The sequence below is a fragment of the Cyprinodon variegatus genome, unplaced genomic scaffold (genome assembly GCF_000732505.1).
Source record: "Cyprinodon variegatus isolate N-32 unplaced genomic scaffold, C_variegatus-1.0 Scaffold838, whole genome shotgun sequence".
NCBI classification, from domain to species: Eukaryota; Metazoa; Chordata; class Actinopteri; order Cyprinodontiformes; family Cyprinodontidae; genus Cyprinodon; species Cyprinodon variegatus.
The window spans coordinates 290,563-312,464 of NW_015151291.1; the positions used below are offsets into that span (position 1 = coordinate 290,563).

At 41.0% G+C, this 21,902-nt stretch overlaps 2 protein-coding genes across 4 annotated transcripts in view; one reads left to right on the forward strand and one right to left on the reverse strand.

Moving 5' to 3' along the window:
* The window catches only part of itpk1 (inositol-tetrakisphosphate 1-kinase), a 32,466-nt gene extending 17,530 nt beyond the window's left edge, over window positions 1-14,936 (forward strand). Inside the window, exons 5-11 of one of the 2 annotated variants that reach the window (XM_015397124.1) lie at window positions 638-755; window positions 10,012-10,110; window positions 10,199-10,239; window positions 10,454-10,664; window positions 11,776-11,843; window positions 11,925-12,087; window positions 13,041-14,936. In XM_015397124.1, the coding sequence (XP_015252610.1) occupies window positions 638-755; window positions 10,012-10,110; window positions 10,199-10,239; window positions 10,454-10,664; window positions 11,776-11,843; window positions 11,925-12,087; window positions 13,041-13,300 (960 nt within the window). In that variant the 3' untranslated portion in view covers window positions 13,301-14,936. The remainder of the gene's footprint in view (window positions 1-637; window positions 756-10,011; window positions 10,111-10,198; window positions 10,240-10,453; window positions 10,665-11,775; window positions 11,844-11,924; window positions 12,088-13,040) is intronic. The other variant, XM_015397125.1, reaches the window with a different exon arrangement.
* Window positions 14,937-15,053: 117 nt separating this feature from the next.
* On the reverse strand, window positions 15,054-21,631 carry plk4 (polo-like kinase 4). Of its 2 annotated transcripts, none has more exons than XM_015397086.1 (15): window positions 21,439-21,631; window positions 20,493-20,588; window positions 20,137-20,232; window positions 19,423-19,537; window positions 18,358-19,318; window positions 18,194-18,276; window positions 17,729-18,021; window positions 17,528-17,632; window positions 17,355-17,457; window positions 16,878-17,027; window positions 16,572-16,800; window positions 16,382-16,484; window positions 15,861-15,998; window positions 15,661-15,767; window positions 15,054-15,381 (listed from the first exon to the last, which is right to left on the reverse strand). In XM_015397086.1, the coding sequence occupies exons 1-15, from the start codon at window positions 21,466-21,468 to the stop codon at window positions 15,255-15,257; spliced, it is 2,736 nt and encodes a 911-aa protein (XP_015252572.1). In that variant the 5' UTR covers window positions 21,469-21,631; the 3' UTR covers window positions 15,054-15,254. The 2 variants fall into 2 exon arrangements, with proteins under 2 accessions (XP_015252572.1, XP_015252571.1); XM_015397085.1 differs by having other exon boundaries at window positions 18,188-18,276.
* Between the last annotated feature and the right edge of the window lie 271 nt (window positions 21,632-21,902).

Here is a 21,902-nt window from a genome sequence, read left to right on the forward strand (position 1 = left end):
ATGTAACCTCCAAAGAGCTGCTGGCATACATTAAACCATCCGTCAAACACAGGCCGAGACAAATCCACAGTCTGATTCAGTTTTTTCTGCCCTGCAGACATAATTCTGTTTAACAAATCTGTGGCTGTAGATCCACAGAGGGCAGACAGCTTTTTATCGCCATGATCGTACTCTGCTTCTGGATGACCCTACTGCAGATGTGGTGGAACGGGTTTCAAAACACATTGGAGCCTCTCGCATGCCTGACCTCAATAGGACAAAAGGTGGAACCTGGAGCTTTTAGAAGAATCCTGAAATGTCGCAAGGCTGCAAATAAAACTTGAAAGCAATTAAAGCTAAACTAGTTTTCAGGGCACAGAAACCTTCTGATTATCTCTGCCAGTCGCAGCTGATTTAATCCCTTGTGAAAGGCTGTGGTGTAACCTGTCTATGAGTTTTTGCTGCCAGAGAGAAAAGCTGAAAACCCGTCATAAAACAAGCTCCAACTCATAGTGATGTTTTCTTTTTTTCTTATTAAATCGTTTGCTTCACCGCAAACCTATGATTTCATACTGTGGATATTAGGATTTTGATGATGATGATGATTTTTAAAATCATAAAAGGAGCTTAATGTTTTTTTTTTCTTCTACATTTTCAGGACTACATCGATGCTCACCCTGAGACCGTGGTCCTGGACCCGCTACCAGCCATCCGAACTCTGCTGGACCGCTGCAAGTCCTATCAGCTCGTTCACAGAATAGAAAGGTGTATGCAAGGTGAGTGAGCTGCTGGTTGGCCAGTGACTCTCCCATGACTGCATCGTCGAGTCAGAGGAGGTTGTTAAACAGTATAATGAGTAAATTTATTGTTTGATGAGGGAAGTTATGCAGATGCCTGAACAAAGTGAAGGAAGCTCTGACATAATCTATCCTGCACCATCAGGGTGTGTTTATTATATACACACTATAAACCTATAAAACATTTGTCCTTGCTGTTTTTTTTCTTGTTTTAAGTCGGTTGTGTTTACTGAAATAATTTCTGTTTCTATATGATGAGAGAGTTCGGGAATGTATTTACATTTTCTAAACATTCAGTGGAAATGTACTTAGACATAACATTTTGGGTATTCTTCTACAAGTTTCTCACAATAGTTTGCTGTAAATTTGGCCCATTCCCTTTTGACAGAACTGGTTTAACTGGGTCAGGTCGGTGATGGTCACTCTAAAACACCGACTTTGTTGCCACCTTCTAACAAATCCAGTGCTAAATGCCGGTGGTCAGTGGTTATTGTATTGTCCCCATTAAGAAAAAAAACCGTAAAACCAAATAGTTCACACATGGACTACTTAGGAAGAGAAGAGCAGTGACATGGCCAGTCAACATGGCCCATAGGCTCCATGAAGTCTTAGAAGGGCTGCAACAAGCGATTATTTTGCAAATCAATTAATCTGCAGATTATTTTTTCGATTAATAATCGAATAGCTAAAGGTTCCTTAAAGAGGACTTTTTACAAAATCAAACCAAGTGAAACTAAAACTTTTCCACTTGAGGAGGCTGGATTGAGCATATTTACTGATGTACAAGATTTTTTTTTATTCTTAAATGCAAAATGTTCATAAATGTTTTTACAACTTTGACATAATCACTGCTCTAAATAAGTTGCTATGTCAACTAAAGGCATGTTTTGCAGTATACTCCAGGTAACGATTAATCGATTACTAAATTAGGTGGTGATTATTAAAGTTATTGATTAATCATGATTAATCCGATGAATTGTTTTATCCCTATCTTACCTTAACCCAGTTACCAGGTTCGATTTTATCAACCAGAGAGACAGACCCCTTCATAAATTTGTAGAAATCTAACTTAACTTTTATTTAAAAAAAAGAAAAGGTGTTTCAAATGACACATAAAAAAACTCAACATTTCCTTAGCAACTAGTTTTTACAATTTTTGTAACAGCAGCAAGATGTGGGCACGGGATCAGCAAGCGCAGCCCCTAATTTCAGCATTCGGCTATCCACCAGTTCAAGCTGGCACCATTCGCTGCCCACAGAGCAGGATGGGAGGATGAATTCCTAAAGTCAGCGTCCAGGTCCTTCGTTTTCACGCTGCTCATCTTTAAAAGAGTCGTCGAACCAAGGAGCCAAAGCTTTAACTTTATCACTGATGTGTTTAGAATGTAGCTTCAGTGTTCACAAAGCTTTTGTGAAGTGCAACGGTTTTACCCCAACAGCATGATGCTGCCGCCACTGTGCTTTCCAGTTAGGATAGTGTTGAAAGGGAAGGAAGTTTCCTCCAAGGTTAAACCAGTTTTGTGAAGGTCCAGAACTCTCTTCTTTCATTTATTTATTTCTTGTGTGTTTCAGAGTGTGTGCTGGTGAAGATTCTCAGTCCTTCGGGTCATAGTCATTAAAAAAAAAAAAAGTTAAAAACAAACCACTGGACTTTGTTTTCCAAGTTTTAAGACATTTGGCTTCCCATCCACAAAGCTTTCTCAATTCAAAATGTCTGTAGTGGCGTTGAGTTCCAAGCTTTATAGAGTCGCCCAACAAAAGCCTTGTTGTGGCTTAGAAAACATGCAAATTGTACCGAAAACAGGTCCACCCCTTTGTAATGGGGAGTCATTAAGGTCATTGTTGGACTGCAGAGTTTGTTAAAGATTGCATCATTCTTATGTTTGCAGCACGTTTGCACCTGTCAGCCATACTTATGCTGTGAATATCAGTATGTGGTCTCCAGAGCAGATGTATAATAAGAATTAGGTTTGCAGGGTGCAAAGTTAACATCATTGCTGCTTCTGCTGCTCTCAGTTAAAGTAGATCTCTAGAACTGCAGAGTGACTGTTGTTTCCAGTAATGTAGATAGATGTTCATCAGGATGGTGGTTTTAGCTGCAGTTTCTTCCTCATTGCTGCTTTGGAAACGTTAAAGCTGTTTCCTCTGGCTTAGGTTCTGCTTTCTTATGCTTCCATGTGGATGTCGGACCCTAGGCTGAACCCTTTAGTCTTGGGCTTGTTTACACCAGAACTTGTAAACCGGGCTCGGTGCACACTGCCTTGGAGTGGGTCGTTTCCCGATCAGCCCATAAATTGTGTTTTAGCCTGCAGGCGCTGACGACAGCGGCACATTCCTGACAGGGAATCACATCCCCTCACCTCCATATAAGGCGTGGAGCATAAACCTTTAAATTGTTTCTTGAGCGCAAGGCGCTGAAGACCAGAGTCGGATCGGTGCTTCGCCATGGTGACGTGTCACAGTGTTCCTAAAATAGAAGCAGAAGAAGAAGAGATGTTATTTTTTTTTTCTATCCAAATAGACATGATGGCTGTTACGTAACAGGACTGAACTGCATCGTGGCCATCTGCTATCATAACGGTGGGGGGGACAGTCCAGAGGATTTTTTTACTGGGTTTTAATAGAGTTCAATGTTGGATGCATGGAGCAGCTGCCATGGCAACCGAGGCCTGAGAGGCAAGCAGACCCTACAGAAAAACCTCACCTCCTCCTCTTCAGGTTAGGATGTGGCCCCATCAGACCTCATCATCAGCTGCTCTCCTCCACATTGTGCAAGCGGTGATGCTAACACAGATCAGGAGTTACTGCAGGTCATGTTGAGCTGAAGGCGGTCAGACTAAAGGATCGTTGGGGTTGATTCATGACTGGAACGCTGGCTCTGCTCCGTGATGTGCCTTAAGGCCTCCTCTCTGAGCCGCAGAAGGTTCCCTGTTGGATTCACTAGTTCCCTGTCCCTGCGGCAGCAGCAAAAAACTTTCTCTTAACTAATTCTGAGCAAAGTCAGATATTCAGACAGGAACTACCAAAGTCTAGAATATAAAAACTTTCAGGTCTTGCTTTGGAAGGAGGAAGTTTTCTGGGGATTTTTTTTTTTCATCAAAGACGTTCAAAGTAAATATCTGTTAAGTAAATAATACAATGTTTTTCTAAGAGCTTTGAACCTAAAATGAAGAAGTGGGCAGACCTTTAGGTGTTTGACAGCCGTTTGGTGAATGCATCACTGACTTTAGTTCAGTCTTTTCCCATAAACGCCGCGGTCGGCTCCATCGGGTCTGCTCCGGGTGTGCAGTGTTTAGACAGAGCCAGATTGATCCTCCAGCCAGCCCAGCTTCCCCGCTCCTGTCCACTGCTCCCTGCTTTCTTTACCATCAATCCTCAGCTCTGGAGCTGAAACGCTTTCTGTTTGACAAGGTTTCAGTCGTCCGGCGGGTTTGTTTGACATATTTTTACACCAGCTGCCGTCGCGATGCGCTGATGTAATGTGGATGCTGCAGCTTCAGGTTGTTTTCTGGGAAATATCAGGCGGCTATTCTTATCCTGGTGAAATAAAACGAGGCATCTGGATTTACCACCGCACTCCAAATCACTTTAAACCCAAACACGACGTCGTTGGCTTGTTGTAGAGCAAGAATAAAAGCCATGAGATATGTTTATTATTTTCTTTTCAATTTACACAACCTATAAAAAACGCTCATCAACAAATGTCTTGGAAAGGCTCTTTAAGCTGCATACCTTCCATTTGAGTCTTGGTTTTCTTACAGGGAAGTCAAATCCAGTTTATTATCCCATTTGGTTAAAGGTTATCAAAGGAAGCTCTGCACTTTACAGCAATTCCTCCTCCTTAACAGGAATGTGGCGACACTAGAGAGGAACATCTCTAAAAAAAATCCTTTAAAAATCTTTTAAAAAAAGCAAGAATCAGTGTGAGCAGGTTAATCCAAAATAACAAAGTAAAAAACATTTTAGAAAATCCAACAAGTTCAAAGGACAAGTTTGGTCTCTCTGCCCTGAAGCATCCTGTGTGTCGCTTTAGAGAACACAGACAAGTTTTTCCTTTTTGGCTTAAAACCAGGGAAGTTAACCAGCCCAGTCTCATCCCCAGAGCCCCCAGTAAGCTTTATTTGAAACACATATTATTTATTTATTTAAATTAAATGTCCACAATGTGAAATTTTTGTCTTTTATTTTAAATCTTCTTGTCTTTTTGCTGTTTTTTTTTTTTTGCCTGCAGATATGAAAACATACACCATCGGATGAAAACAAAATGGCCTCATATGCTGTTTTTAAACTCAAACCTGCCTGTTAAGTGATTTAAATGGAATTAAAAGCACTTTAAGATAATTACCTTATATTAACTGTATAGGATTTTTTTTCTCACTAAAACAGATATTTTATGCCCACATATTTACCTCCCAGAACAAGATCAACATGTGGATGTAGCTTCCTGTATTTATAAATTTATTATGAATAAAATGCAGAAGTATTCGATTTTAGAGAAATAATGTTAGATTACTAATAAGAATAATGGATACATGTTATGTGGATGCTTTTATTCTCAGGTAAAGAACGGGGATCTCTTAGGGGGAAATCTTTGATCTACTAGAAAACATTCAGTATAAAAGCACTTAATGATTTATCTAGACTTTAATGTCTTTTTTCTATGGGCTGCCACAAGAAATACGTTTTTTTCCTACTAATTCGTAAGTCTGGTGTTTCATTTGCTGACAGATAATCCAAACATTAATGTTCAGAAATCAGTAAACTTAATTTTTTTTTTGTCTCAATTTGCTGGATCTTGGTTTTAAACCAGATCTTCGGTTTCTAAACTCGTTAAATAAGAACCTACTGTAGTTAGTCAGCTAGGTAATTTGAATGATCTACAGCAGAATTCAGGCCTCAAGTGTCGCAGATTTTGGTAAAAGCTTGAGAGGTTTCAGAAATATGTCCAATAGATAAATAATAAGCTACTTTAGTGATTTGTGGAAGATGCAGAGAATAAAAACCCAAACCATGTAGCCGTTTTGCGCTCAGACATCCTGAATGTAATGCCAACTAAAATGAATAGAAAATTGTCAGGAACTCATTGCTTTTTCCAAAAATGTTCAGTTCAGTTAACAAAAAATATCTAAATTTTATATGGGGAAAAAAAAACATTTCAGTATAGATGCTGCTGTGGTTCTGAGCTCACTAGTTAATTAAACCTAAAGTTCTCATGGAGCTGCTTCTCTCTCAGCTCGGTGAGATTCTGCTGACCTTGGCACAGTCACAGCCCGAGGTGCTGAGCTTTGAATGAGACCCCCCCCCCAACTGACAAAGGCCGCTATGTTTCCATTGTGTGTTTGTCATCAGCTATTTACCAGCTCCTGCTTTGGTCCGTCACTCATTTCCTATAGGTGTACAGTGCCACACTAAAAGAGTCTAGGAACTTAACATTCACCTGAACTGCAAAATTGATCTAGAAATAAGTGAAAATTTCTTAAATTAAGTGTATTTACCCTCAATTTGAGTGGGTAAATATGATGATTTGCCAATGAAATTAGTATCTTTACTCTTAAAATAAGATAATTAGATAATGTGAACTTGAAATAAGACAATGCAATTAAATTAAATAATTATTTTAAATGTAAATTGTCTTGTTCCATTGGCAAAGTGTCTCACTTTCGTACCGAATTGGAGAAAATATGCACTTATTTTAAGTAAAAATAGCTTAATTAGATTTTCATTTTTTGCAGTGTGTGCTCAGAGCTCAATACCACATAACCAGCAGTAAGGTGAACTTGACCGCTGAATAAACCTGCAGCTAAAATGATCCTCAGACAGTTTGAGCATCTCTGTGTTTCAGTGTTTGTTTCGCTGCAGTTCCAACGATGTCAGACGGGGGCAGTGGCATCAACATAAATAAATAAGCCATTAAATCCTGGGATACTTTTTCATTGCTTCGCTCTGCCTTTAAGATAAGACATTGATCTAAACCGTGTATGTTTTACTATTTAGGTTATATCCTCTTCCGTTTTTATTGAAAATTCACTTCATTTTTTTAACAGCTTCTGCTGTTTGCTTTTGTTAAATAAATAATGACTCACATTGGATGTCCTGGTTTCCTTACGGTTTATATTTGCCTCGCTGGAATCACACGTAAGGAGCAGATGACTGTTTATGCATGATGAAGCCTACTGACTGCTGTTTATTCCTGTCAGGAACTCTCCCCTACAGGAAGTGATGTAAGACAGGGTTTCTGTTGCCGTCTGTTAGAGATAAGACAGAAAGAGGCCAAGCTTCAGAAGAAGCCGTGGCCTCATCGGACTCTAAATGCTACTGTTGCGGTTCGCTGCTGGGAGACCCTTAATGGATGACGGGTGGACCTGATGACTCCTTAATGACGGGTGTTTGGGCGCGCAGTTTGTCTTCAACTCTGTTGCATAACATGGTAGGGTGTCACTCATGCAGTCATGTGACCTTAAAGAGCATGAGTTGGTATACACCAAATGGGAAGGAGGTGGGGGAAAAACACAGAAAAAAGGCAGGTGATGCATGACTGTTTGTTTTTTAGAGCTTGCATAAAGTCTCATCTGCCTGTCATATGAGTCAGGTTTTACCAACCAGTTACCAGCCGACGCAACAGAGGGTGCAAATCATTAACTCTATATTGAAAACACTTTTTTTTACTTTGGTTCCACTACAGTCTCTATTATAAATGGCTGAAATGTAAGAATCTGGGAAGAATCGGGAGAAAATGGGAAACAAAAACGCGCCGATCCCATTTTTCCTGCATGAGATCAGGTTTCCCGTGTGACGGGTAATGATCCGTTGTTAACAAATAAAGGAGAAAGGTGTGCTGCATGGTATTTTAAAATGAAAGGATTCCACATTTTAACCCTTTTGAGGCTCCGTAATCACTAAGGAATTTTATTATTTAAGGAAACAATTAGGAGATTATTACTGAACTAATATTTACCTTCATTTTTTATTTCAATATGTTTACTTTAAATCAATGAGTGCAAAGTTTGTCATACAATTGATAAATAAAGTTGGATCTTAACAATAAAAAGTGATCTTTTTAAGGATGACAATATTGAGACCTCTAGATAGGCAGTAATGGGAAGTAAAAATATTAGTAAAAACACAAGTTTCTCTAGTTCCTCACTGGGTCAAAATGAGACAATTCACTTAAAAACATAAAATCAAACATTTAAACAAAAAATAGGGAAATGTTCTTTCAAAGTACTTTCAGTCAATTATAATGCGTTACTTTATAAGACATGAAATGACAAGTTTGCAATCAGAGTTCGATCAGTTAAATCACCTTTAAATGACTATTAAACAGATGAGGATAATATCATAAGTTCTCTACTTTCTGAATTAGAAGTCGATCATTAACTTCCACTATCTAATAGTTTTTATACTGAAAAAAAATGCAACTATAAAAAAAATAGTATTAAAAAATGGTAATCTTAAGTATATAATCTGTAGAATAAAAGATTACTTCAGTTCAGTCTATCGTAATTTATAACAAATTTACCTTTCATTTCTTTTCAGTTATAGTAATCTCAAAAACTAAACTCATTAAACAAGGATTTGGTTTTAATTAAAATAAAACCTTCATACTATTTTATGTATAGTGTTTAATCTCTAAAAAAATGTATATTGATAACAGACGTCGATGTTATCATTTAAACCCCATAAAGTTCATATTTTTCTCTACAGAAAGTGTTTAATAGTAAAGACGACACTAATGGTTCACATCCTCTGTGGAGAACAACAGACTGTGCTGTAAAATGTTTGATTTATTCATTTTGGCAAGAAAATCGGGGGGAAAAGTTCTCTGCAAGGCACCAGTGGTACAGAACAGGTTCATAAAAGGATTTTATTTATAGAATCAATGTTATTAAAACAGTTTGGAAAGCTCTCATCATAAATATAATAAATAAATGGGCTTTAAGGATCGTACTTTTTGGCTAAGATAAACGAAAATCCACTTTATGGAAGTTTCTTTACTTCTGTGAGTTTAAAAATAACTTTTGTTAGTTAGAATGAGCTAAAAAAAAAAAATCTCGTTAACCTTCACATAAATAAGCTTAAAAAAAAGATTAAACCAAGTAAAGTTGATGCAAACCTTTGTGATTGGTTCAGAATAACTTACTGCAAAGCGTATATTGCTGAAACAAAATGTAGAACAATAAATATTGTTTTTCTAGATCAAATTAATACAGGTGTAATCCTAATCTAATTTTCAAAGAGGGGTGAGGGAAGGATGTTTGAAGCCCCTGAGCTCCCCTCTGCTTCTGGAAGGAGCAGAAAGCCACGTCTCCTATACAGCAGAGACCTTTTACTTAAACTGGATGTATGCTTGATGCGTCTGTGAGGTTTGCACGCTCAAATTCCATCATTTTAACACTTGTGTGTGGTCTGAATATCTACACCGCACACCTAGAACAATTTGTAACCACGCAGATAGCTCCACATGGAAAAACATGGAGGACGAGCGCAGCTCCTTATGATTGAGCCTATAACTCTTACAAAAGAAATTACTGCCATTCTTAAAAGACACAAAGAGGCTATGTATGTTGATTGACATCTCAAGGGAAGGACCGCAGTTAATTGTTGAACAACTATCTGCTTCACAGTGTTGCAATATATAATTTGTGAGAGCCCTACACAATCTTTTACACCTATGGCCTACAGGGGGAACAGGCAGACTTGGAGGAGGGACCCTTTATAAAAGCTGCACTGGGGCCAAAATGGCTAACTCCGCCCACTGGCTATACAAACTGAACAGAAAGGTGGTTAGTAGTTTTAAGGCATTTGATTTAAAGGACTGGGATTACTTACTTACACTATAACAAATGGAGATTAAAAAAAAGGTGAGGAGGGACAGAAGAAAGGAATTAAAGAAAAATGGTGCTACAAGGAGAACACAAAAGGTACATGCGGGAAAAACAGTTGATTAATTATTTCCATTCATATTTACATTTCTCCTCCCTCCTTTTTATGAACTATTCCTTAAACTCTGCACACCAAACCTATAAAAAAGCAGCTAAAATTTCAAGAATTTATTGATAATTAGGTTATTCCTGTTTGCTGCTGATGCCTGTGATGTAAATGACTGCAGATTCTTGACTACCTACGAGTCGATCAGGGGAAAACTGGCCTGTTCTGATCTCTGCTTAGCTTTGCTAACATCTAAAGGAATACATCGTTTTTATGCCGTCAATCTTCTCCCCTTTTTTTTAATCAGATGAGAGGATTTGCTCTCCTCCATTCATGGTCCTGAACACGGAGTGCACCCCGGACGTACTGGAGCAGATCAAGCTGCAGGGTCTCACATTCCCCTTCAGTGAGTGGATCTTTTATCCAGAGATCTGCTTTCATCTGTAAATCCTACAGGCCTGTTTGAGTTCTGACCCTCTGATTTTTCTCTACAGTTTGTAAAACCCGTGTGGCTCATGGCACCAACTCCCATGAGGTGAGAAGCTGCACACGCTGCACTTCCTGTAGATAGAGCATGACCCGTCACAGGATTGTCCATTAACTCAACTCAAACACCAGAATCAGATAAATGTGTCATCATAATGTCGGCTGAATCCAGCACCACAAACATTCATCATCCCAGGTCTCGAACAGCGCTGATGTGAGTTAAGGTTTAACCGAGTTCAGCAGCGTCTTTCCTCTGTCCACAGATGGCCATTATCTTCAGTGAAGAGGACATGAAGGACGTGAAACCCCCGTGTGTGATCCAGAGCTTCATCAACCACAACGCCGTGCTGTACAAGGTGTTTGTGGTGGGAGAGTCCTACACTGTGGTGGAGAGGCCCTCCCTGAAGAACTTCCCTGCTGGCCCTGCAGGTGAGCAACGGCTGAGGAGTCTGGAGGCTGCACACATCCTCATCGGTACAATCTGCTCTGCTCGTTCAGATCCCCCAATAAAAGAGCTCATAAAACAGCTCTAATGTCCCTGTAATCAGACCTGATGGCCTTTTAAGGGCTGCAGCAGGTTTCCGTCCTGCTCAGAGCAAACACAGCTTTTCGTCCTCAGCGCAGCGCAATGCTGTGCTTCGGACGGACGACTTCAGGATTTGCATGTTGCAGAGTAGAAGCCCTCATGCAAAGCGTTTTCAACTGCAGTGTAGTAAGCTGCTTTGCTTATCTTTGCAAAGCAACAGTTACTTTGTGCATGAAAATGATCCACGTCAGACAGCTGAAGCAGGATCCCACAGAGGTGCATCCTGGATCAGGGAGCTCCACAGGGCAGCGTGGGGGCCACTCACAGCCCCCAAATAGTTTTATAAATGGCAGATTTGGTACCTTATGAAAATGTTTACTTTGAAATAGTTTTAAACTATTTTGGCAAACATAAATATACCTAAATTAGGGTACAAGAAAAAATTGTCTGCCTTTAACCACTTTTAAAAAAATAAATACACCCACTCAAACGAGACTCATTAAAATGCACAATGTGGTTTTATTTTTTAGTGAAACCAAAATAGCCACAACAAACAATAAATTAGATCAAATGAATGGGTTTTTTTGTGAGAATAATCAAGGTTCTGTTTTTATTCTTTAAATTCATAAATGTAACATTTCTCAAACAAAATCTGATTTTATAAAAAGAAAAAGTATTCTAAAATAATTTATTTTTGGTCTCTACTTGAGGTTTTTGGACGTCAGGTTTAGCCGTGTAAGATTAAATGTCATGGTTGGTCTAGAGAGTAAGCCCATAAGAAAGTGGCCCCTTTGTGCGTTTTTTGTTTTTGTTTTTTATGACTGAAAAACCAGAATGCTAAGAGGTTAAAAGTAAATTTTACATGCGAGGTAAATCAAAGACTAAGCATTCCAGTCCAGCATAAATACTTTTAAAACTGATGCCTTTAACTTTCAGAGTTTTGTTTCAGAGTTGGCTGTTTGACTCATGTAACTTCAGACCTTTGCTGCCACCTACAGGCCATGATGTGAAACTTACCCTCCTTCTGTTTTTCATGGTATTTATTTTTTCCATTTTCAGAAAGGAAAGCCATTTTCTTCAACAGCCACAACGTCTCCAAACCCGAGTCGTCCTCAGACCTGACCTCGGTGGGTCCCAGATATCATCAACAGCTCCTCTGTTAATGTTTCTATTAGTTTTTGCTTAAACGTTTATCATGTTGACCTCAGAGAGAGAACGTGGAGGGGGTGTCCCAACCGCCCTGCGATGATGTCATCAGGGAGTTGTCCAGGTCACTGCGGCAGGCTCTGGGCGTGTCACTATTCGGCATCGACGTCATCATCAATAATCAGACGGGTCAGCACGCCGTCATCGACATCAACGCGTTTCCCGGTAGGTGTGGGGCTCGTTTGGCGGAAAGGCGGGTTCTGTTGGTCTAAATCATCTCTGTTTGGTTGTTGGCTCCGGAGCCGGAACCCTGTTTAGCTTGAGCCTCGTTGGTTCATGGCAACCGTGTGCTCTGGTGTGTGTCTCAGTCTGCGTGCGTAAAACTCATGGCCTTCTGTCACTTCTGGAATCCTGAGCTATTTTGGATCTTAATGGAGACAACCCAGAGCTGCAGCGTTGCTCTGAACCAGGCAGCCTCAGAGTTTAGGTTAGGTTTGAATTTACCAATCCACCTTATATTTTAGCAGACCTGAGTTGCACAGCATTGATAATTAATACAGATCTACAGTAGCTCAGATTTCATTACAGAATTAAAGTGTCTTCATTGCAAAACTAATAAATCAGAGCGGAAGGATTAGGGGTGAGGAAGTTGACAGCTTCATCTAGCAGAGAAGGAAAAATATTGTTAAACCAAGCTCCACCAAACGGAAGGCTGTAGTTACTTTTTTCCTCAGGATGTCAACGTTAACTGTAATTTATGAAATACATTTCAGAATCCTTCCGGGATTTCGTGGTAAACTGAGTTTTACTGAGTTTCTGAGCTGAGTTTCAAAAAAATAAAAATGAGATTACACATATGAGAAAAAAAATGAAGGATATACGGTAAGAAAAGCAAGTGAGAAGGGAAACAAGAAAGGGAAGGAATGAAGGAAAGATGGAATATCATGAGGTGAAAACAAACGATACATGGAAGGAAAATAAAAAAAACTTGATTATTTGCGTACTGTAAATTTTTCTTATGCATTATTCCTTGTGATGTCTATGCATTGATGCATCGAACTTTTAACAAAGCAGCTGGATTTTTGATGTCCCATCAAAAGAGAAAATGTGTTTTACGGTTTAAACCAAAACTGTTTCGTCTTTCTACTGTGTTCCTGAACGCCCCTCCATGTTTCCAGGCTACGAAGGTGTCCCGGAGTTCTTCAACGACCTGCTGAGCCACATCAGCAGCATCCTGCAGAGCCATAACCCCGACTTTGCTCCAGGTGCCGAGCAGCCCAACGGCTTAGCGGTGAGCGGCGGTGGCGCCACCCCTCAGGCCCCCTGCAACAGCGTGCGAGGGAAAGAGCTACAGAGACTGGGCTGCAACTCAACTGTGTCTCCCAACTTCCAGCAGCACTGCGTCTCTACGATAGCAACAAAGGCCTCCTCCCAATGACTGAGCCCGGCCCGGCCCGCTTGATTCCATAACAAATAAATCACAGTGGTGACAGTAATAATAATAATAATAACAACGACGAATAATAATCAGTAATTAATGATGTTAATAATGTATCTAATCAACGATAGGCCTTTTCCTCTGTGGTTACTGAAACTGTTGGTGATTGGGTGTAAGCTTCCTTCCCCTTTTTGTACATTTGGTTCTGTCTGATAAGACTGTCTCAGTACTGTAACGTGAGCCTTTGGGAACCTAAAAGCTGATTTCACTTTTCTCCCTTGTGGGATCTCTGTAAAGAAAGGGTCCAGATGAGGTAGCAAACGGGGACAGCCTGATCCGAGCTGGAGAAACTTTCAGACTGAAGCACATCCACCAATCAACAGGTCCTGCTCCTGTGGGCTTGTTCTCGGGTCAGAACCGCTCTGTGGAAGTGAAAGGGAACGAGACGGCATTCCAGCATCGCTCCACAGATCCCAGGCTGCTGCAGATTGAAGCCGGCTGATTGCCGGGGACTTTGGGGTCAGATCGAGTTTAGTTGGAACCAATGTGAGCGGTTTGTCTCTCCAAGTGCCATGAAATTAGTTTGTTGGTGAGAGAAACGTTAACATCCATGATCACATGACCAAGTTTTCCGCAGCCGTTTGGCTGATTTCCTTCTCATTAGCTCCAGATGTTTGATGTCCAACAAACGGCATCTGAGCGTCAGCTCGGTTCTCTGCGACCACATTCCCCTTTTTTTTAATGACTGCAGAGAAATTCCAGGAGTTTTTTCAATATTCTCCTTAAACAGCCATGTCACTTTAAACCATTTTTCTTTTTTAAGTCCTAAACATTTGAAGGTTGAATAGATCTAAGGCACCCAGAGAAACAAGGGGAAATCAGTAGTTTTCCCGTCTTTTATCCTCTTCTGCAGATCTCCAGTCAGTTCCTTCGCTCCGAGCTCAAACCTGACCCGTCTCCTCTTCCAGCTGCTGTATCCATGATGGGATGTCCAGCTCTTGTTCCCAATGTTCACTGTGATTTTTTTTTTTTTTTTTTACTCCAGCTTGTTTATACTTTTGTCTTAACATCTAATGAGAGTAACTTTATTTTATTGAGATTTTATGGGAAAATGTTTTATATAAATAATATGAGAGCAGTAATGTTTTTGAACATGTGGATATTTTACAGTAAAATGGCTCGCATGTTGATGATCAAAATGAAAGCAGCACTGCTGTTCAGTCTGTAAATGATTGCATTCCTCTGAGCCTGCCTCTTAAATCTCAGAGATCATTCCTTCTGGTTTCTCCACTTAAGCAATTGTCATTGAAATCCATAAGCGATCGGATTGGGTTGACATCAGGTTCAGGAGAATGTAATGCATCCCCGTTTTAACGGGGAAAGGCTGATATCCGTACACGGCGCTGTGCTCTTCCCTTCTCTGCTTCATTCTGATTTTAGAAAATAACCTGAGATTAATACCATTTCCTGCTCCCACTTTCACCTCAATGTTTACTTCTTGGGTGTCTTATATGTTTATATGCACCGAGGCTAAATTCCGTATAGTATGTTTTGTAAGAGTTCTGTAATTAAGATCCATAATTTTGACCTTTTTTTAATTAAAGGGCCAGTTCAACCGGCAAAATAAACATGTGAAACCTCCTTTGTCTGATGCCTGATTTTTAATCATTTAGGTTATAAACTCTTTAGGTCAGGGAGCTTCAATGTTTTTCATTTTTAATAGAATTTTTTTTTAATATCAAACATCAAGCACTTCTGTTCTCCACCCTCCAGATGTTTATTTCATCACCAAGTTCATGAGACAGGAGAACTTTCCCACCAGCTATTTGAGACACTATACAATGTTAGAAAAATAAAATCTTTTCATAATCAGTCTTCTGTACAGGTAAAAACAGACAACACACATGTAATATTTACAGCCCCAGCAGAGCTAACGTTCTGAAGGTCCCTAATGCTAATGCGGTTCTCTGCAGCCGGCGGGTTGACGAGATGTCGTCGGGTTCGCCAACAGTCCGAGGATGGTGGAGAGGCAGTGCAGCTTCTCCTTGACGTGCTCTGGGAGCTTCTCGTTCTCCTTGTACCTGCAGACGAGACGCGGCGGGTTAGAAGCTGGAACAGGAAATAGTTCAATAGAGAAATCATCAGGGAGCTCCAGCTGGAGGCTAGGGTGCAACAGGTCATATATTAGGTTGATTTTTATTATGGTAGAGCCACTATTGTTAGGGAGGGGGGAAAAAAACACATTGTCTATTTTTTACTAAATATAACCTTAAACTAACAGAAAGGGAGGCGGGTACATTTAAAGCCGCTGCTGCATCCCTGCTTCCCCTTCCTGATAACGAAACTGTCCCTATAGTTACCTGGTGATCCTGCCTTCTGCAGACGTGTAAGAGATGCAGGAAACCCCTGCCTGGACCACCAGCTGAGATCCATCGTTGAACTGGACCCACACCTCTCCACTAGTCAGCTTCAGCAGCAGCAGAAAAAAACAAAAACAGCCATTTATGAACAGATTCAGTCTTCGGCCGGTCAGTGTTCAGACGGTTCTGTAATCATTTACCTGTGATGCCCATCCAACATTAGGCACAAAGATTGACTTGACCACCTTTCCTGCACTCTGAACCAAATCCTGTCGGACCGGAGAGCTCTTCTTGCTCATGCTTGCGGAGGTGAAATCTGACCCGTCGTAGGAAATCATCTGCAATCAAATAATGGATCAAACAGAAATCAAACACAAACATCCCCTGAGCACATAGGTGGTCAGTCAGCAGGCCTGCAAGTGCTGCAGTACCATTCTAGATGATGAAGGAATAAAAACGTCTGATTTTCAGCTTAAAGTAAACTGTCATAATGGGTTTCTGATGCTGATGAAAGAGAAAGGATAGCCACATAAAGAACAGCAGGCAAAGACGAAGGTCAGATTATTGTCAGAGTAGTTTTTTTCATAGTAAATATAGCCTTTTATGCCCTTAAAAGAGAAAAGGAAAATATGTTTTCTATCGGAGGGACATCCAGAGGCAGAACTCCCATCATCCTTTTAATGTGAACTGGCTCCTGTGAATTTAAGGCTGGGAGTCTTACTGAAGGAGTGAACTGCGGCGGTTTAGGAGGTGTTGCTGAATCAGGAGGGGTCTGCTGTGATGGATCCGATGCGGAGGAGGGAGCCTCGGAGCTGGTCGGTCTCCTGCACAGGTTAACACAAATTATCACATCTTAGTTAAGGGAGAAAAATAATCTCCTTACACATAAAACAGAACGTCTCTCTCAGTACCTGCCGATAGTGATTGGGAAGAAGGGGACTTTCTTGGTGCTTCGCTGCTCCTCCGCAGTGATGGCGGCCTCTAGTGACAAACACATGCTGTGGCCCTCGTCGGACAGCTCCACATAAAACCTGCTCTCAGGGCTCAGGCCACTCAGACCCACTTCTCCCTTCACGGTATACGACTTCCCACTCTTTTCCACCACTCGCACCAGTTCAGAGGTCTTGTGGGTTTTTGCTCCTGAAAAATGACAGCATCAGTTCAGCTCTTCTCCACAGCGCTGAGCTCTCCACATCTGCCAAACATCTGGGGCTCACCATCATAGAAACAGACTTCCAGGTCTGCATCAGGTGAGTTCTCCATCAGCATGACTTTGGCGTACTTGGTGTAAAGAGTCACTTTAGGGGTTTTGGATTTCACGAGCTGCACAAACTTGGAGGCATACTGGTACTTTTTCCAGTATTTTTCTGCAACACAAAGGTTAATCAAGTTATTAACATATCATAAGTTTTTCTAAATAAATTTAGCTCTGATAAGAATTTAACACAATATATTTTATATATTGCAAACTAAAAATAATTAAAAATCTGCTAACATCTACCAGGATGAGGATGAAACAAGGTCTGACCTTTCAGTAATACATGATTAATAACACAGACCCAAAAAACTCATAGCACGTTTAAAATATACGTTAAAAGAATAGGTTATTATTGTTAATTAATTATTATTTTTCCCACTGTCATGAAGTAAGCTTCATGTCTAGTTTCTGATAATCAGGAAGCCTCTCTAATTACCTGGAAGGTCATCATAGCTGCAGATGAGAATATCCTCCGGAGGCGCTGGTGGGCAGTCCAGCACCGGAAACCCCTTCCCACCATTTGGTTGGTATATTGTTACCTACAACAATAGCACTGTTTTAGAAATGTTGCTTCAGGAAGGTTCCTGCTGTGTGCGTCATGTGACGTACCATAGAGCCGTCACAGGAGATACGCAGGACTTCTTTTACCCTTTCTTGCCCATTCTGGGATTTTAGAAGCTCCATGCAGACTTCCCCTGTGTCTAGGATGCTCACCTAAGAAAGAAAAAAAAAAGAAAACAGATGACTGAGCATGTGTATGCATTAACAATTACATCACAAGTATGAAAAAGAAAGGGAATTATATCCTACTACTGCATTTTTGGTTTTCTGCCTGATGGGCTTCAGTCTGTAGGCGCACAGAGGAGGCACAACGTCTCTCAGCGTCTTCTTCTGCTTCTCCCCTCTGGGTTTGGTTGATGGGGGCTTTTGCTCCCTGCTGTGAGGAGGCTGGAAATCTGTTCCTGGTGTGATCTCCCGGGATGACTCGGGATACAGGTGCTGCTGACCTCGGCCCATGGGCTCGGACCAGGAGCTGTGAACCCCTGATTGCCCTCTGCTGTGGAAGCTGCCGCCGCTGCCGTCTGCGGGTCTTGGCCCCGAACCTGAGGCAGAGACACGATTTAACCTGACAACCGAGGCTCCTGATGAACTTCTACTAAGAATTATGATTTTAAATTGGTTCTAATACTTGCAAAGAAAGTCAAAAACTGTTAAAATATTAGTCAGAGCCTGGATCTAGCACACACTTATTAAAAAGCAAAAACGTACCCTCACTGTTGAGCCAGTTAGAAACTCCCTCGAAGTCCTGATACTGGGAGGTTGGTGGATGAACCATCTGAGCTGACAGATAGGCTGAGCTGAAACACAAAGTGAGAGCCTGTGATAAAGCTCCATCTGAGACCCGAGGAGGAGATTAGTTTAACAAAAGGAGGACCTACTGTTTAACTGGAGGGGAGGGAAGCCTGCAATGATCTGTAAAAGAATGAGGAGTGGAGGACGAGGGGAAGAAGGGCCGTCCTAAAGCAGACAGAGTCTCCTCTGAATGACATCTCCCGAGCTCATGCTGCGAGGAGGTTTGTCCTGATTCTGCAGAACTGCAGCGTTCTGATGAGTGAGCCCTCCTGAGGAACCTGGAATACGGCTGTCCACTCTCACCAACATGATTGTCCCGCCGCCTGCCCTCCCTGCAGAAGCTGTCTGGTGGGTACTGCTGGTGCAGCTGGTCTCCGTCTTCGAAGCTGGCGGGCTGGCGCGGTGGAACCGACATCATACGGTTAGGCAGAGTTGGACCAATCACGTGCTTGGTCCTCCGCTGGAGACGGGTGCCGCTGCTCGCTGAAGCGGAGGAGGTGCACGCTGTTGAGATGGTTGCGATGCCGCTGTCGATGGAGCTGTCATCGCCAAGCCTCAGTTCTTTGGTCCTGACCAGCAGGCTCTGGGTCATAAACGGGTGGTCCAGCACCGTAGAGAGGCTGGGTCGCAGGGAAGGGTCTCTCTGAAGGAGCTGATGGATCAGGTCCTGAGCTTCTAATGAAACATGGCTCGGCATGTCATACTCCCCAAGAACAACTTTGGACAAAGTGTGTTTGACCGTGTCGGTGTCAAACGGAGGGCGACCCATCAGGAAGGCGTAGAACATGCAGCCCAGAGACCAGACATCTGACTCCAGGCCGTGAGCGCTGCGGGTGGCCACCTCCGGAGAGATGTAGTTAGGAGTCCCGCACATGGTGAAGTGCTTCTCGTTTGGCAGTTTGAGCTGAGTGGCGAGGCCAAAGTCTGCTATTTTAATGTTCATGTTGCTGGTTAGCAGGAGGTTGGACAGCGTCAGGTCACGGTGCAAGATGCCATGGGTGTGTAAATACAGCATTCCCTTCACAATCTGATGCATGAAATGTCTGGCTGCAGACAAAAAACAAATTACAGTTTAGGAAGCTAAATATGATAAAACTTGAAAATCTTTTATTACAGCATTTAAGAAAATATCAGAGGAAACTGCATCTCACCTTCATCTTCAGAGAAATGCATCTTCTTCTCTTTCAGGTAGCTACTCATCTCCCCATTGTGGCACATCTCCAACACCAAATACACATAGTTGCTGTCCTCAAAGTAGTTGTAGAGCTTTGGAAATACATGATGCATACATATGAATGAAAAATTTACTATCAAATGAAATACTACTATATCTAGTGGAGAAGACTGTTATAACATTGTTTAAGTGCATGTATTAAAATAGCAAAATTAGACAACATTATTCAAACAAAAAATCCATTTGTTTAATAGTAAAGGTCAAATTAAATGAATTTCCTGTGGCAAATAAAACATTTTTATCTTGGGGATATTTGTTTTAAACCTTCATCTAAGTATTATGCAAACAACTAGTCCAAGATATTCAGGGAAAGTCTATTTAATCTAGTCAAATTCAATAAAATTCTTAACTAAGGTCTTAAAATCCCTAAGATGAATGCATATAATTAGCAACTATTGGAACCATTTTTTGCAGCTGAATTACATTTAATACAACTTTCAGGACTTGTTAGAACAACAATGACTAAACCCAAACCGTGATTTGACTTAAAAACGATCATATTAAAATTGAACTTGATTAAACTAAACAAACATTTAATGTATTTCTCAATCATCAGAGCAAAAGTCTGCATGAAGAACTGGGGTGAAGTACTGTATTGACTTTAAAACATAACTTATCCTGTAAACATTACCTCGAGGATGGAGGGATGCTTCAGTCTGCAGTGAATCTCCACCTCATTTGTCACACGCTGGACCATGCCAGCTTTGTGCATCGCTTTCTTGTCGATCTACAGATGGAAGTAACACAGATAATTACACCCCTTCTAAAACGGATTAACATGCACTATGGGACTGAGCTGTGTTTCAGTCTGGGAGCTAACAGCCAATCTGTTACACAGCAACACCTTACCAACTGGGGGAGTCTTTGTGGGACCAAGAGAAGCCCAGGGGAGGTAACTAAAGTCTAATAATCCAACTGTACTAAGTTTGCACATGAACTGCCATTTCCTGGCAACAGCTTGTATTTCCAACAACAAAATGATCTTACCATTTTAATGGCAACCTCCAATCCTGTTTTGACAGATTTTGCTCGGTAAACACATGCAAAAGAGCCTTTGCCAAGGAGAGTGAGGACCTTAAAATCCTACAAAAACAGAAGAAAACACAAAAAAAAAAAATATGTTTAGACTTTAGATGAGCATTTGAACGCAGCAGCAGGATCTTTAAAAGCACGCACCTCAATATTAAGCCCCTCAAAGTATGAAACACTGTCCTCAATTCGGCTGGTAAAGTGTCCATCATACAAACTTTTATAGAGATCATTTATAATCTGATCAAACATCACTGTCCCTCTTACATGCGACATCCTAAATCCTCACAGGAAGGGTCACACCAGCAGCTAACGACAAACCACAACAAACAGTAACTCTCAAAGCACTGACGCTGCCATCTGGCCAATCAAAACCTTTAATTATCCCGGCTTTCTCCCCGCTGGAGGACAGAAAGCTGCCGTTTCTAGGCAGCGGGATGTGTTAGCAAACTGATGCCATGATCAGGTCCCTGGAGAGCGTCTAATAGCTAACCAAATAAACATTATCATTTATTGGAAGTACTATAAAAAATATTAATGTTATTATCATCACTATTATTATTATTATATGAAGATTACTCTATACATGTTATTAATAAATATATTATTGTCGATTATAAAAACATAAGTTATTTTGATCATGCAAAAATGTATATGTTGATGGTGATGATGCCAGAGCAATAACACCACAAGCTAAAACTAATTCAATCCCTCCCCATGTTTACCTCTGATGATAAATATATTAAGTATATTTCTCCATTTACTGAGAAAGCGTTTAATAGGCTTTTCCACTTAGCTAAAGGATAGTAAGAGCCTATCTAGCGGTGTGTTCTTACTCCCGACGCCCCTTTTGCTAGCCGCAGTCAGCGCTAGCTGTGTGCGTTAGCCTAACAAAGGGACTTACCTCGATCTTGTCGCCGATTGAAACGCTCATCCTGCCGGGTTTCGACCTCACAGGTCCGCGTGGGTTTGTGTAAATTTTCTTCTGTCAACATAAAGCATAAATCCCCGGAGCAGCGGCTCTCAGAGGGTAAACAAACTTAGAGCTACCGTTCCCCTCCAAAAGTCTGACATTTCTTCCATTTTGAAAATATCCGCCAGTTACTCTGCGGCTACGTCACAAGCTAAGTTCCTTGGCAACGTTTGTCTTAACCACGCCCCCATTTAAAGGGCCCGTACATAACTTCTGAAGTGTCTGAGCTGAATGCTATCAATTGTTACATGAGTTCAAGCATAAAATGTGGAAAAAGAGAAATAACACGGTAGATACTTTTTGTTTATTTTATGCATATAAATGCATTACATATAATTCAAATCGCCCCTACCAAAAAAAAAAAATATATATTCATAAATATTATTTCCTTATAT

Coding starts and splice junctions, on each gene's coding strand:
- plk4 (XM_015397085.1), bottom strand. CDS start 21,468: ATGAGCGTTTCAATCGGCGACAAGATCGAG. Junction 19,319..19,422: donor GCATTTCTCTGAAGATGAAG/GTGAGATGCAGT, acceptor TTTTGTCTGCAG/CCAGACATTTCATGCATCAG. Junction 17,458..17,527: donor TCTCCTGTGACGGCTCTATG/GTACGTCACATG, acceptor CTATTGTTGTAG/GTAACAATATACCAACCAAA.